Source organism: Apium graveolens, unplaced genomic scaffold, assembly GCF_009905375.1.
Source record: "Apium graveolens cultivar Ventura unplaced genomic scaffold, ASM990537v1 ctg7790, whole genome shotgun sequence".
Classification (NCBI taxonomy): domain Eukaryota; kingdom Viridiplantae; phylum Streptophyta; class Magnoliopsida; order Apiales; family Apiaceae; genus Apium; species Apium graveolens.
This window is the reverse complement of record NW_027420632.1, coordinates 19,083-33,846: the sequence shown is the minus strand read 5'-3', so window position 1 is coordinate 33,846 and position 14,764 is coordinate 19,083. Positions and strand designations below refer to the sequence as shown.

Here is a 14,764-nt window from a genome sequence, read left to right as displayed (position 1 = left end):
ATGTTTTAGGTATAGTCAGAAGGGACATTATGTGTTAGAATGTAAGGTGGAAAATCCAGGAGTCGTTTGTTATAACTGTGGCAAGGTAGGGCATGTTTCCAGGAATTGTAGAAGTACTTCCCGAGATAGCATGGGAGGTTGTGCATCAAAAGGTTTGACGTCCAGTACAGCCAAGGCTAAGACTTGTAATGTGATTAAAAGTTTAGCTGCTCAAAACCCTGATAAGGAACCAGGGCAATAATTGATTACCGAAAGAAGCAAACGATAATCTCTACGGAAGTTAATATTGGAATAAGTATTTAAGGACATAAGCAAGAAGATAAGGCGTAACCAGTGTATATAAGGGATACTAAGAAGGAAACTTCAAAATTGTGGAATGAAAGAATAATGAGATAAGGTGCATTCCGTGTTGTGCACTGATGTGATTTATAGGAAAGAAGAATGGATGTATGAAGTTATGTGATGATTATCAGAAGTTAGAAAAGTTGACGAATAGGAATAAGTAACCCTGCATAGAATGGGTAATGGGTGCTGTAAGTTTTGGTGATAATAGGCGGAGTAACGAGTGTATTAGTTGTCTGTAAGGAATTAAGGAATATGGTGTATCAGGAGTACTTGCATAGTATAATCGTATTTATTGATAACATCCTCGCCATCTAAGGGCTAAGGAAGGCCAAGTTGAAAACCTAAAGAAGTGTCGCGAAGGGTTGAACAGTAGCAATTGTATATCAAATCTTAAGAGTATGAAGTACTGGTCAGGAGCCCGGCTGTTTGAGTAGCTACCAACCAAGCAAAGGTCCATTTAGGGACCGATGTCTTGAATAGAAGTGAAGAAATGAACATGAATATATAGAATGAGGATCGTGGTATAGGCAAAAGTTTTACCTTGGAAGAGATTGGTTAAGTTTGAATAGAAGGGGCGAGTAAAGTCCTAATTGTATTGAACCATTCGAGGTATAAAGAATATAGGTAAAGTTGTCTATAAGTTAGTATCATCACCGCAGTCGCAGTATATGTATAAATAATATGTTATACGTGTCAATGATAAGGCGATATGTACCTGATTTGAACTAAGTCGTTGATTGAGAGTTAAGGGGCTCTCATCTAAATTTGTTTTGCATGGAACGATCGATTCGAATTTTAGTTCATTAAAAAGCGAATCCCTAGGAATGAGTTTATGTCTATACTGAGTATGGTTTGAATAGATCCTTGAATATAAGGGCCTATTTAAAAGTTAGAGTCAGAATTGCTTGACAAAAATCCTCACTTTTATTTAGTTAAGTCAGATTCTGAGGACAGAATCTTTTTAAAGGGGAAGAATATAACGACCCGTATATTTTTATTATTAATTAAATGTGTAATTATGGAATAAATAATTAAATAAAATATTTGTGTGGGTTCAGTCAGTGGGTTATTACTATGTCACTATGTGTATGTGATTACTAGTGTATGGAATTGAATTGCGTGGTTAATTAATGAATTGTATGATTTTGTATCGTTGTTAAAATGGTATTATTGCAGTTTTACTTCCATAAATACTTGGATTATTTCTAAAATTGGTTTTATAATTTTATAATTTCAATAATTATTTTTAGGACTTTATAGAATTGAGAAATCAAGATTTTATTAATTATTTCTTTTTAAATGATCTTCTGATTGTGTTTATTTGTAAAATTCATATTTAATTCAGGAAATCTTCAAAAATCAGGAAACGCATATTTTATTAAGTTTGTAATATTCTGAGAATTTTAAAATTATTTTGGAAATTTTCGGAAATCGTTTCACCCGCGCGTCGTTTCGTTATTTATTAAAAAGCGGGTACAAAGTGCACCTCAAAAAGTATTTTTAAAATTTCAAAACTTATATTTTTATTAACTTCGGGATATTTGTAATTTTTTAAGATTGTTTTCGTAATTTTCCGAGTTCGTTTTCGGGTGCACTTAAGTCCATTAAATTGTAAATTACGAGACAAAGAGTTGGTTTTCGAGCGGGCCAGGACACGTGTCTAAATTCTACTTAATTCAGGTAACGTGGCAGATGCATAGCAGTGGTATACATTTTTTCCTTAATAATTTTTATTTTTCCTCTCCTATCTCTAATCTCTCTCGTCTCTCTCAGTCAAATATCTCATCTCTCTCTCTGTATCTCTCCATCCCTTCTCTGTTCCCATCTTTCTCCCCTATTTTCCTCGCGTTGCTCCGGCTATTCTCCCCTGTCTCTCTTCGTTCCCGTTTCCGGTTGCATCGTTACCGCCGTCGCCGCCTAATTCCGGTGAGGCTTGGTGGTTTCGATCAGTCTTGTTGGATTATATGTATATATATACTGCTGTATATGTATGTGTGTGTAATTTATGTGTGTGTACGATGTGTGTGTATGTGTGATGTGTGCGTGTGTGTGTAATATGTTGTGTTTATGGGTTGTGCAGTACGTGTTTGTGTGTGTTTTTTCGGCCGTTTTTTTTGTTGGTCGTGTCCTTGTGTTCTGTGGATGGGCTTCCCTGTTGGGCCTTGCTGTTGGAACTTGTTATTGGGCTTTTGGTTGAGCCCTGTGCGTTCAGTTGGACTTGGTTGTTACAATTTTTAATTTTGCTTCCCTTTTTCTGCAGGGAATTATTGATTAATTCGTGATGTTAAATTATAATATGCGACCAATGATTTTAATCGGTGAAATTTATTCGGACACCCGAATATTTTCGGGCACCAATAAATTTTGCCGCCGTCGGCGATGAGCCTCGGCGAGCCGACGGTGGACGGTGATGACGATGTTCTGAGTCCTAACATTTTAAAATAAATAAAATAAAATACGAATAATAATAATAATAATTAGTTGATTTAAATCGGTGGTTGAGAAATGGTGAAATGTAGATTGTGTGATTGGTTTGGACTGAATTGATTGGTTGTGATTTGACGTCGAGTTGCTAGACGGGTAGGCCGATAAATAGAGGAGGTGCTGCCCGAATTTTTGGAAATTATATTAGGAAATTCGGGACATACCCTGTAATTATCGGAACGTCGAAAGAGTATAAATAAGTATATACATATATTCTGTGCGGAACATGATTATATGTTGTGGTGAATGTTCTGTTAAACCCAATAACCCTAATTTCGTAAAATGACAAGTATACGTATTTCCTGAAAATGAACACCAAACCGATTTCTCGAGAACATGACCCCTGACTGTTGGTGTGTTATTGTATTATAACAATGTATATAATTACAAGTCGGGTTTGAATATCCATGGGTAGAATTGGTGTCGAGGATATGTCAAGCACACCTAGACGTCTAACGTAGGATATTTCGGCTCTGTAGGTTCTAGTCGAAGGACTCAAGAATTGAAGTCGAACTAAAGATAATCTAGTGATCAGTCGACAAGCGTAGCGAGGTTCCAAGCGAAGGACCTGAACATTGAAGTCGGATCCAGGATAGTCTGATAGTAAGGCGATAAAGCCGAGTGTCCAAGTTAGTCCAAGGTCAATCATAATAGTGGTAAAGCTATGCAAGGCAAGTACCCCTGAACTAATCTTTTACAGTTCAGTATATATATGAATAGTTGTTGAATTAAATTATGTACTGGAACAGAACGTTTTAAGTTACGTATTCCTCGTATTTAAATATGTTTTACTAAATGATGTTTTGGGGAAAAAGTAACTTCTAAAAATGCCTATCTCTAGATTGTGATTAAAATTAAAAAGGGATTTTTTTAGAATGTGTGCCGTAATCATTTAAAAAGAGATAGGTGTAAATGATTTTGGAAACTGGATACAAATGAATCAGATATTGGATGGTCAGTGGCGTAAGAGGCCCGTTATTAGGTAACGGCCCAGCATGGTTGCGTAAGAGGCTAAGTCGGATGCACGCATTGGTAGGCCATTTAGTCCAGCATGACAGAGACCTAGCTAGTCTCTGAGTTCCGGAACAAATTGTGGTGGGATAGACTGATCAGTTGTCCCTAGAATTCATCAACTTTTATATCTGATTTTGGTTTAATGGTTACCGTAACGGAACGAATAGTTTGGTGGTCCCCGTAATGGGACAGATGATTTTGTGGTTCCAGTAACGGAACAAGTAATTGAGGTTCCAGTAATGGAACAAATGGTTTTGGGTCCCCATAACGGGACAAATGGTTTAATGGTTCCTGTAATGGAACGGAAGGTTTGAAAATGAAAATAGAATGCTAAAATTGAACTCTGGTATTTATGCACAGCACACGACAGTTGATTTTGTTTTACAGAGCATGCTAGTTTTGATATCCAGTTTATACCTGTTTTACATGTTTCTGGCAAGTTATGAATTCCGTTCCTCTAACTGCTTTACTTTAAACTGTTTTACTTGTTATTCATATAGTGGTGCTGCTGAGCAAGAAATTGCTCATCCTTGCAGAATGTTTTATATATGTATTGCAGATGCCTAGGAGATTCTTCCGCGATAGTTAGGGCAGGGTTCCAGTTTCTTCCGTGTCAGGCTCCTCTGAGGTAGTTGTGTTGTACCAAAGATGGTCTATTGAGTTGCTTATTAAGTTAGTGGCGTCAGGATGGTTCGTTGTAAGTCGGTTTTATAATAGTTTAACCTAAATCATACTTAAACCTGGAAAAGGTCTTGGTAAAGGGGTCGTGGTTATGTATAATTAATGATTTGGATTATATTATGTTTATTATTATTGTTATTGATGACGTCAACTCCTGACTCCGGGGTTGAGGCCGTCACATCTTGTATTATAGCTTAAGATGAAGTAGAGAAATTAAGTACAAAACTCAAATAAAAAGAACTCAATTAAGAAGCTAAAAGTTACCACTTTTGAAGAATGGTCGGAAAAGTTCGCTGAAAAAATTCGCTGGAGGTTCGGCCGGATTTTAGAACTTTTGTTGAACTCGGGAAGCCCTTCGGGAGGCCGGAAAGTGGTAGTGGATGAGCTCACTTGGTGGGATAAAGCTTGGTTGGGTGAAGCTAAGCTTGGGTTTCAAAAACCTTATATATGTGTATATAGAGAAGAGGTAGAAAGTTTTTGAGAAGAAGTGTGTGTATAGAATTTGAAAGAGATGAAGAGAAGAACTTCTTAAAAAAAACCCAGAAATTTTGTGACTCTTTAGCTTGAAGAAAATGGGTTGAGGTTGGGGTTTATTTATAGGAGAAGTTGGGTGGATTGAATGGTGGAGATTTGAGGAAAATGGATGGTTGATGATGTATGTCACTTGGATTGATGACATGGAAAGCAAAGTGTGTTTCTTTGCAACTTTCCATATGAGATAACCAACTTTATGGGTTCAAAAACTAAGCTGATTTATTTGAATAAATATATATTTTCATTTTTCTTTTAATCATTGTTTAATCACTTAATTAAGGATTAAACACCATTAATTATGACCACCTTATAAACTCCTAAATAAATACCATAAAAAAATGATAATTACTTAAATAATATAAAATGATGTCCTGCAAGTTTTGGTCAACCTTGGTCAATGGTAACTAGGTCAAACGTGGTCAACTGTGGGACCAACTGCCTCGATTTTTGTGCCTCGGACAAAATTCTTTAAATGTTACGAAATTTTTACCATACTTAGAAAATCATTTAAATGATCCATACCAAATTTCAAGTCATTATAGCATGTGAAAGTATTTTATCTAAAATGAAACTGAACAATCAGTCTTTTCTTCCGAGTAAAAATATCATTTGTCTTGAAATGAAGGAGATGGATCTTTTGAACAAATTTTTGACTTGAATAAATACTTAAAATATATTTCCTAATATATATAATATATTTGGATGATAGGAAATGTGTTTGAGTATTTTTGAATAATTTTCTCCGATAAATGCTGATTTTACGAAACAGGAGAACATTACTGTAAATATACATTGATGAGTTGCAGAACTAGATATTAATATTCCAACCATGAATATTAATAAACTTTGAATAAAACTCTTTTTGATGTGAGAATTTATTTTTGAGCGAAGAGTTAAATATTTTTGATATAGCACGAGACCTCTAAAGAATATTTCAGATATATTCCTTATTCGAGCATGTTGCCATATCACTGTTGCAACACAGATCTAAGAAATATCATATCTTGATATTCTTCTTTGATCATATTACCTTAGAGATATATTCCATAAAGATATAATTTTGATATTTTGCAAAACTAGAATATCTCTTTTTATATGTTTGAAAGAAATGATTTTGCTAGTTTGACTCTTTGACTTTGATTTGGATCAATTAAATTCATGTCCTAATAGAGAGGATCTATGTGTTCTTAATTTTATGTTTAATCGTACAAATACCAAAATAAATAATTATCGAAGATATCCTTTCAGTTAACACTAGTGTAAATAAAAACTAACATTTTCCCATATTTTGAATTTCAAAAACTAACATTTTTCATTAAAATCAACTTTTATATTAACAGTAATGTAAATTTTACATTATTATATATTATGATTGCAAGTCATTCTAACTTCAGTTATACATTTTTTATCTTTTTAAATTGAGTAAGTTAATTGTAAGTTAGTAGTGAAGTCAATAATAATATAGACCGGTACATATAGTTTATTTAAATAAAATTCAAAATTTTTGGTTAACTATATTTAACATATATGTTAATTTTTAGTTTTTTCTTTGTAAACATACTAACGACATTCTATAGATTAAGTTTAATCGTTTCGTTTTAAACGTACACTGACTACCCTGTTTATATTCATTCATTAAATATAAATTATAAAACACAAACAAGAATATATATATATATATATATATATATAATATATATATATATATATATATATATACAGGGGAATGATCAAATACAAACCAAATTTAAAATAGAAACATAGAACTAATCTCAACCATTAGATCAAACTAATCTAATGACCATTTAAAAGCACCTCACCCAACTACTCTACACCCTCCCACCCCCAATTTCAGTTTTTCCCCTCCGTTTTTAATTTGATTTTTTCCCGTCAAACCGTAACTTTTTTTTAAAATCCGATTTCACTGTATTTTTCTACATCTCTCAACGATCGATTTGCATACCATATATGTTATATTTCGAAATAATTTTGTTAAAAAAATTTTGATTTCTAGTTTCCATTTTAAAATTGGTTTATATTAGAGTAGCCCCCTATATATATATATATATATATATATATATATTATTTTGCTTAGTTGAGATATATTAGAAACTTTGTTTAATTTGGTAATGTCTTGTATAAAAATAATATACATTGATAAGTAATCAATTTTATTTAATATACGCTAGATATTATACAACATTTACAAAAAATAAAACAACTAAGAGTAACTCCAGCATCTCCTTGCATTTTTATTACAAATAATATAAAAAATGAGCTCCTAATTATTTAGAAGGCAAAATCAAACATCTTCTCAATTCTCCTTAAACTCACTATCCATCTATCTTTTCACTCATTAAAGTCATTTATATTAAATAGACGGGTAGAAAATATCATAATATAGTTAAGGAGGGGGTATTCACTCCTAAAAATGAGGAATAATTCGAAGCTCCCAGTGACATAGAGAGGAACAAGGAGTTTGTTGGAGAGAAATTTTATCTTCATTTTTTCAAAATTTCTTCTAAAGACATTTTATTTACATGATGTATAAAAAATTTTAGAAAATAACCGTGCATCTATTATAAATATAAAGAACAACTTAAAATTTTCGGCTCCTTAGATCTAGTGCAATTGAACGCTTTGCACTGAGACCACCTATGTATAGGTCTATTTTTTAGCAGTAAATTTATAACTATCTACATTAATATTTGAATACTTTTGACCTGAGGTGATTATAAAAAATCTGAATACAAATTATATTTAAGACTCCCATACAATCTGGATTGAAATTATCTATAAATAATTTAATGAAAAGAAAAATTGTGTACAAAAAAGGGAGCGATTTTTCAATTTTCTATAATTTACATCCCGGATTGTTTACAATAAGAACATAAGAACAAAAGAGATATAATATGTAATTTACATCCCGGATTGTTTATAATAAGAACAGAAGAGATATAATATGCAGAAGCATGAATGAATTTTCATCTGTTTTATTGATGATGAATCAAAGTCTAGGGTACCTGAATATTATCTACATATATAGAAGATAGAAAACGATAGATACATTGAAGTGTGTGTCTGTATAATGTAATAATGAATCTAAAACTGATGAAGATCATCTTGAGATTTTTGTCTAACAGTTCTTGAATGCAACAAAACTTTCTTAGTTCCTTTCCCAGTTGATCTAATCAACTTCTTCCAAAACCCTCCTTTACTATTATGCCTCCGCTCCTCATGCTCTTCTAACGGGTTGCTTGCAATAAAAGCAATAGATCTACTCTTCTTGAGCCCTCCTGTATTAGTTATAATAAACCCTAGAGACCCCCCGGTAGAAGCATGACGGCGGTGACGGTGGTGGTGATTTTGATGAACCGGAGACATGGAACCAGAAGAAGCTGAAAGAGATGAAACAGCAACTAAAGTTCTGATCTTGTTACGTGAGGGATCTGAGAATAAAGAGAGATGGTTGAGTTTTTCCCGGAGACAACAAGAACAAACTCCTGGTTGTTGACGGTGGTCTGGGTGCTTGTTGCATACCTTTATCTCTGAATCTGACCAGCCCATTTTTTGTGGTTGTGTAAAATATTTATGTGAAAGTTATATTGATTTGGAGAATGAGTGGATACAGATGTGTTGTGTGTGTGTATATAAGGGGAGGAGAAATGGGCTGGAGAGATCGTGTGCAAGAGAATGAGAGGGGGCGTGGGGGAGAAAGAATGGTAAAAAGCCGGCTAGGGCCCAATAAAGGATGGTGACAACCGAGTTATTTTTGGATTTGAGTAATTAAATTAGGATTAGTCGAAAGAGTACGTATTTACATGCATATATTATATGGATGTAAAGGATGCTTCATGGAAGCAACGTCGGTCCCGATACACACGGGTAGGTGTTTTTGGTCAACAATGCATGTAGTGTCATGGCCCACCCCGTTCAACTCACACGTGTGTCACATACTTTGAATAGAATTTGATGAGTAATTTGTTTGATGGCATGTTAAATATTTAAAATTTGTTTGATAATAGTTGAGCTGAGCTCGATTTGAAGTTTTTAGAATTATTTACTGAACTGAGCTCGAATTTTAAATTATTCGGCTCATATGATTCGCGAGATTTACTATGATTCTATTATTTTTAATTTTTTCTATTTCAAATATATTTTAATATAAATATTTAGTATTTTATTTATAATTTTTTATATATAATAGAATAGAACTCGAGCCGAACCTATAATATTTCAAGTTTTTGCTAGAATTTGCTGAAAATTATTCGAGTTTTCGAACCGAACTCAAGCCTATCAAACTTTTTACGAGGCAAATTTTGAGTTTGATATTAAACACTCGATCGAACTCGAGTTCGAACTCGAGTCCTAACTATTTAAATCGAGTTCAAACTGAGCTGACAGTGTTCGACTAGGTTCGGCTCGATTACATCCCCTAGTTGGGGAGCTCGGTAGTTCACCGGTGGGTCTTCTAGTTTCGAGTATTTTTATATGGATAGTTAGCAGAAAAGAAGAAAATCAGTGTACAAATTAACTTATAGGCTTGCGAATAAATAGAGTCGTTTGTGAATAAAATTTGGAATTGATTTATTTAAGTAAACTTGATTATGTTCGTTTTTTGAAACGAGTCGATCTTAAATATAAAAATGAGCTCGGATGAGTAAACAAGTCAAGCCGAATTTTTGTCTGTTCAGATCGGACTAGGCTTGTTTAACTCTGAATCGGTTCGGATTCGACTCGAACTCGGTTAACTAGATTCGGCTCGAATAAAGTTTATACATATATTATACATAATAAATTATTACTAATCACTTAAATATTTTTAATACATTTTTCTTGTCATTTAATTTTAGAAATTTTTTACATTTCCAAAATTAAACACTTAATTATTTCGTAAGTAAAATATCAACCATTGTTGTCATGATATATTCGTTTTCAATTCTTTACATTTTCATACACTACATTTAAATAACTTGTAAAATTTACAAATAACAAATTGAAGTAAAATTATAAAATATAATAAAATTTTGAAGCCACAATCTAAAAACTCATGTACGATTTTTAAAGTTATACATGCATGAATAATTCACTACACCATAGATGGCCTATCGCAATGGTTTAATCATGCATGTTACAAAATTATGTTACCTTAGGTATGCTCATCTTAGCCTACCGCAACGTAGTATTTTTGATGTTACCATGGCCTTTAAAACATGTTACTATAGCTTCAAAGTGTTACATACGAGTAACATGTGGCAATATATGTTACAATAGGGTATTATTGGATAAAAAAGTAGTATATTTTACAAACAATTAAATATATATAATTATTTGACATGAAAATTAATCAATTTTTATAATATAATTAAGCAAAAATATTAATATTAGTTAAGATTGATAAAATATTTTTTTTAAAAAAATTTATAAATTGTATTAATTAATAATTGATAAATTTTTATCAATAAAAAATTTAAAGACAATTAAAACTTAATTTTTTTAAAAAAAGAGATGAAATTAGCTGGGCTTTTTCAGGCGGGCTCAAATTTTTTGGAGAAGCGCTAAAATTTCAGACAAATTAACTTCTCCCTCTAATTTCATTCTCCCTCATTCTCTCACTCTCTCTCTCATTCTCTCTCTCTTAGTAGCTATTCTCTTTCATTCCTCTCTCGAGCTAGGGTTTCTAATTGGGGGTAACATTTTGGCGAAGCTAGTCACATTTTGGAGAAGCGGGTCACAGATTGGAGCTAGGGTTTCTAATTGGGGTTTCAAATCAGCTTGCGGTTCAACATTAAGGTACTACATCTCTCTCTCTCTCTCTCTCTCTCTCTCTCTCTCTCTCTCTCTCTCTCTCTCTCTCTCTCTCTCTCTCTTCGTATCTCTCTCTCTCTCTCTCTCTCTCTCTCTTCTGTTCTACGTTCTCTGTTTCTCTATATCTCTCTCTCTCTCTCATCTATTTCTGTTAGTTTCTTCTAATTTGTTACATGCGTGTTTTTGTGTATTTTATACATGTATATGTATGTTACATGCATGTTTTTGTGTAATTTTAATTGGAATTGGGGTTTTTTATTTTTGTAGATCTGTAAGTGTGATTTTTGTATTAAATTTGTTTCTCGATATTTGCTTTTTATCCGGTTGATTTTCATGTTAGGCTTTAGTTATAACTTACATGTAAATCATCATAGTCAAGTGGATATAATTGATTGTGTAAGTAGATATCTGTTGTCTCTATAATGCAATTGTTTATGAGTATTTACATTTATGTTAATTTGACCTTTATTCCTGAGAGTTTCAACCCTTTACGAGTATTTAAATTTTTGTTAACATCAACTGTCACAGTTCGGTAGGTAGGAGGAGTGGGATAATACGGAAATGGGTGTATGCACATGTATATTCATGGTCATATAACATGGATTCGATACGTATAATCTAATATGGATTTACGATTTCAGGGCTGCGTTGTTATGCTGTGTTGTTATTAATACATATAATCTATAATATTGGTTTAGGATTTCACTTCTGCGTTGTTATTAGTACGCATATCTAATATGGGTTTAGGGTTTCACGGTTGTGTCGTTATTAGTATGTACAACCAATGAAAAGAGAACATAAAATATTACCTCGGTCTGCTTAGGGCTTCACGGCTGCGTTGTGTTGTTAGAACGTATAACCAATATGGGTGTATGGTTTCACGACTACGTTGTTTTCTTTTAGGAATATAACATTATTGTCCTGTTTTCTGTAGTGATGGACGATGATCTAAGTCAATGGATAACCCTTCCAAAATACAGTACACCTTACATTAAGGGGATAAAGGATTTTTTAGAAAATGCATTTCCCAAATTTTCCGTAGGCGATGAAATGTTGTGCCCTTGCAAGAATTGTAGAAATGGCAAGTGGCATACTCAAGATCTTATTTATGATCATCTTATTTGTCATGGCCCTTGTCCATTGTATGCGAATTGGATTTGTGAGGTTTCGAGCAAAGATCATAGGATAGATATTGAACGGGCAGAAAATATGGGTTTTGAAGATTCCTTTACCTTCGGAGATAATTTGGACGAGATGTTCCATCGTACTAATGATACTACTGGACCGAATGATGATGCCAAAAAATTTTATGGCCATCTTGAAGAAGGAAAGCAGCCCTTATATCCGGGCTGCAAAAAATTTTCCCGCTTAAGTTTTATCATTAGGCTGTACTCTTTAAAGTGCATTCATGGGATTTCGGAGTCGGGTTTCGGGGATTTATTAGAGCTGATAAAAGATGCTTTTCCAGAAGCACACATTCCTTTGTCTTTTAATGCGGCAAAGAATGTTATTAAAGATTTAGGGCTCGATTATCAAAGGATACACGCCTGCCCCAATAATTGTATGCTGTTTTGGGCTGAAAATGAAAAAAAAAATTGTAAAACTTGCGGTGCTTCAAGGTGGGTCGTAGTGGAAAAAAAAGGCGCCGTGGACAATAATGAAGAAGTTAATTCACAAGGTCCCGGCAAACGTGATGCGCTACTTTCCACTCAAAAAAAGGTTGCAACGCATGTTTATGAGCAAAGAGTTATCAGAACTGATGTTATGGCATGCAAAAGGTCGAAAAAAGGACGGCAAACTTCGACATCCCGCTGATGCAGAGGCTTGGAAGGCATTGGATGCTCGTTATCCTCAATTTTCATCCGAGAACAGAAACATCAGATTGGGCCTAGCCGCTGATGGTTTCAATCCTTTTCGTACTATGAACATAAGTCATAGTACTTGGCCAATTATTTTGGTTAACTACAACCTTCCCCCCTGGCTGTGTATGAAGCAAGAGAATCTAATTCTCTCGACACTCATATCTGGTCCCGAGTCTCCGAAGAATAATATAGATGTCTTCATGCAACCTTTAATTGCTGAACTGAATGAGCTATGGGAAGTAGGCATTGAGACTTATGATGCCCTTACTGACCATACTTTCAACTTGCGCGCTTCTTTACTTTGGACAATCAGTGATTTTCCCGGGCTAGCAATGCTATCTGGATGGAGCACAAAAGGAAGACTAGCTTGTCCAGTTTGCAATTATGAAACATCCTCTATGTACCTAAAACATAGTCGGAAAATGTGTTACATGGACCATAGGAGATTTCTCCATCCCGAACACCCATGGAGGCTTGATAAAAGAAAATTTAATGGTCAAATTGAATTGAGAGGTTTCCAGAGGTTCTAACTGGAACAGACATTGAAGAATTATTGGCAGGATTTGTAAATCATTTTGGGGGGAAGAAACCAGAGAAGAAAAGAAAGCGCCAAAAAAATAAGATTAAGTCGAATTCGCCTTTCAAGAAAAAATCAATATTCTTTGATCTGCCTTACTGGAAGCACAATGTTTCTCGACATAACCTTGATGTTATGCACATCGAGAAGAATGTGTGTGATAAAGTACTTGGCACATTGCTCAATATTGCTGGAAAAACAAAAGACCATATAGCAGCTCGCCTAGATTTGCAAGAACTTGGCATCAGAAAGGTCCTCCATCCTGTTCTATCAAGTGACGGGAAACACCTTGAAATAAGGGCTGCGATATTCGACATGACAAATGAAGAGAAAGATTTATTCTGCTCTGTCCTTAAAAATGCTAAATTGCCATATGGAAGTGCCTCTAATATCAGCCGGTGTGTGCACATGAAGGAGAGAAAGGTATCTGGCTATAAGAGTCATGATGCTCACTTTTTCATGCACTACTTATTACAATTTGCAGTGAAGAAATCTTTGAAACCGGAGGTTGCAGTCCCTTTTATCAGATTAGGGGCCTTCTTAAGAGGTATTTGGAGTAAAGTCATCGACTTAAGTGATCTTAAGAGGCTGCAAACAGAAATAATTGAAATTATTTGTCAATTTGAGACTATATTCATTCAGGCTTTTTTTGATGTGATGGTCCACCTTTTGATTCACTTGTGCCAAGAAATTGAATTTGGTGGACCGGCCCATGTTCGAAGCATGTGGCCAATTGAGCGCTATTTAAATAAATTGAAATCTTATGTGCGGAATAGATCTAAACCAGAGGGATGTATCGCCGAGGGTTACCTGGCCGAAGAATGCTTGATATTTTGTTCAAGATTCTTGGGTGGCCATGGAGGATCAAAATTACCAAGGCTGCAAAATTTGAAAGTTTTCCAGAAAAAGTAGAATTTCCTATTGGTTCACGCAGAAATAAAGATGGAAAGGCTGTGAATTTAGTTGAAGTTGAATGGATGGCTATTCATCGTTATATTCTATTCAACTGCGGGAATAAAGAAATTGATAGTTTAATCGAGTAAGATTCTAGCTACTAATTGTGTTTAACTGTTATAGAATTAGAACCTGTTTTGTCTTGATTTTTAACTAGGTAATTGTTGTAGGGAGCATCGAATCTTAATAGAAGGACAAGCCAAGTCAAAAAGATACAATCGTGAGAGAGAACATTCTGAAGATTTTTGGAAATGGATGAAGGGGGAGGTCGGAAAAAAAGATAACATTTCAAAGGAATTGGAAGTGCTTGCAATGGGCCCTAATCAATCAGCGAAGAAGTATAGTGGTTATGTACTTAACGGATATCGATTCCATACAAAGTACCGAGATGCTAAATGTACAACCCAAAATAGTGGGGTATTTCTAACTGCTTTGACTACTAGCTTTGCTAGTTCAAAAGATCAAAATCCACTGGTCGGCGATGTCAATTACTACGGAGCAATTG

The 14,764-nt window shown here is 34.2% G+C and overlaps 1 protein-coding gene across 1 annotated transcript; it reads left to right on the top strand.

Annotated features, from left to right (window-relative positions):
- The first annotated feature begins 8,723 nt into the window (after nt 1–8,723).
- Nucleotides 8,724–13,958, top strand: LOC141704386 (uncharacterized). The gene is made up of 6 exons (XM_074507632.1): nt 8,724–8,780; nt 11,565–11,637; nt 11,801–12,485; nt 12,586–13,241; nt 13,289–13,852; nt 13,948–13,958. The coding sequence occupies exons 1-6, from the start codon at nt 8,724–8,726 to the stop codon at nt 13,956–13,958; spliced, it is 2,046 nt and encodes a 681-aa protein (XP_074363733.1).
- The last annotated feature ends 806 nt before the right edge of the window (nt 13,959–14,764 follow it).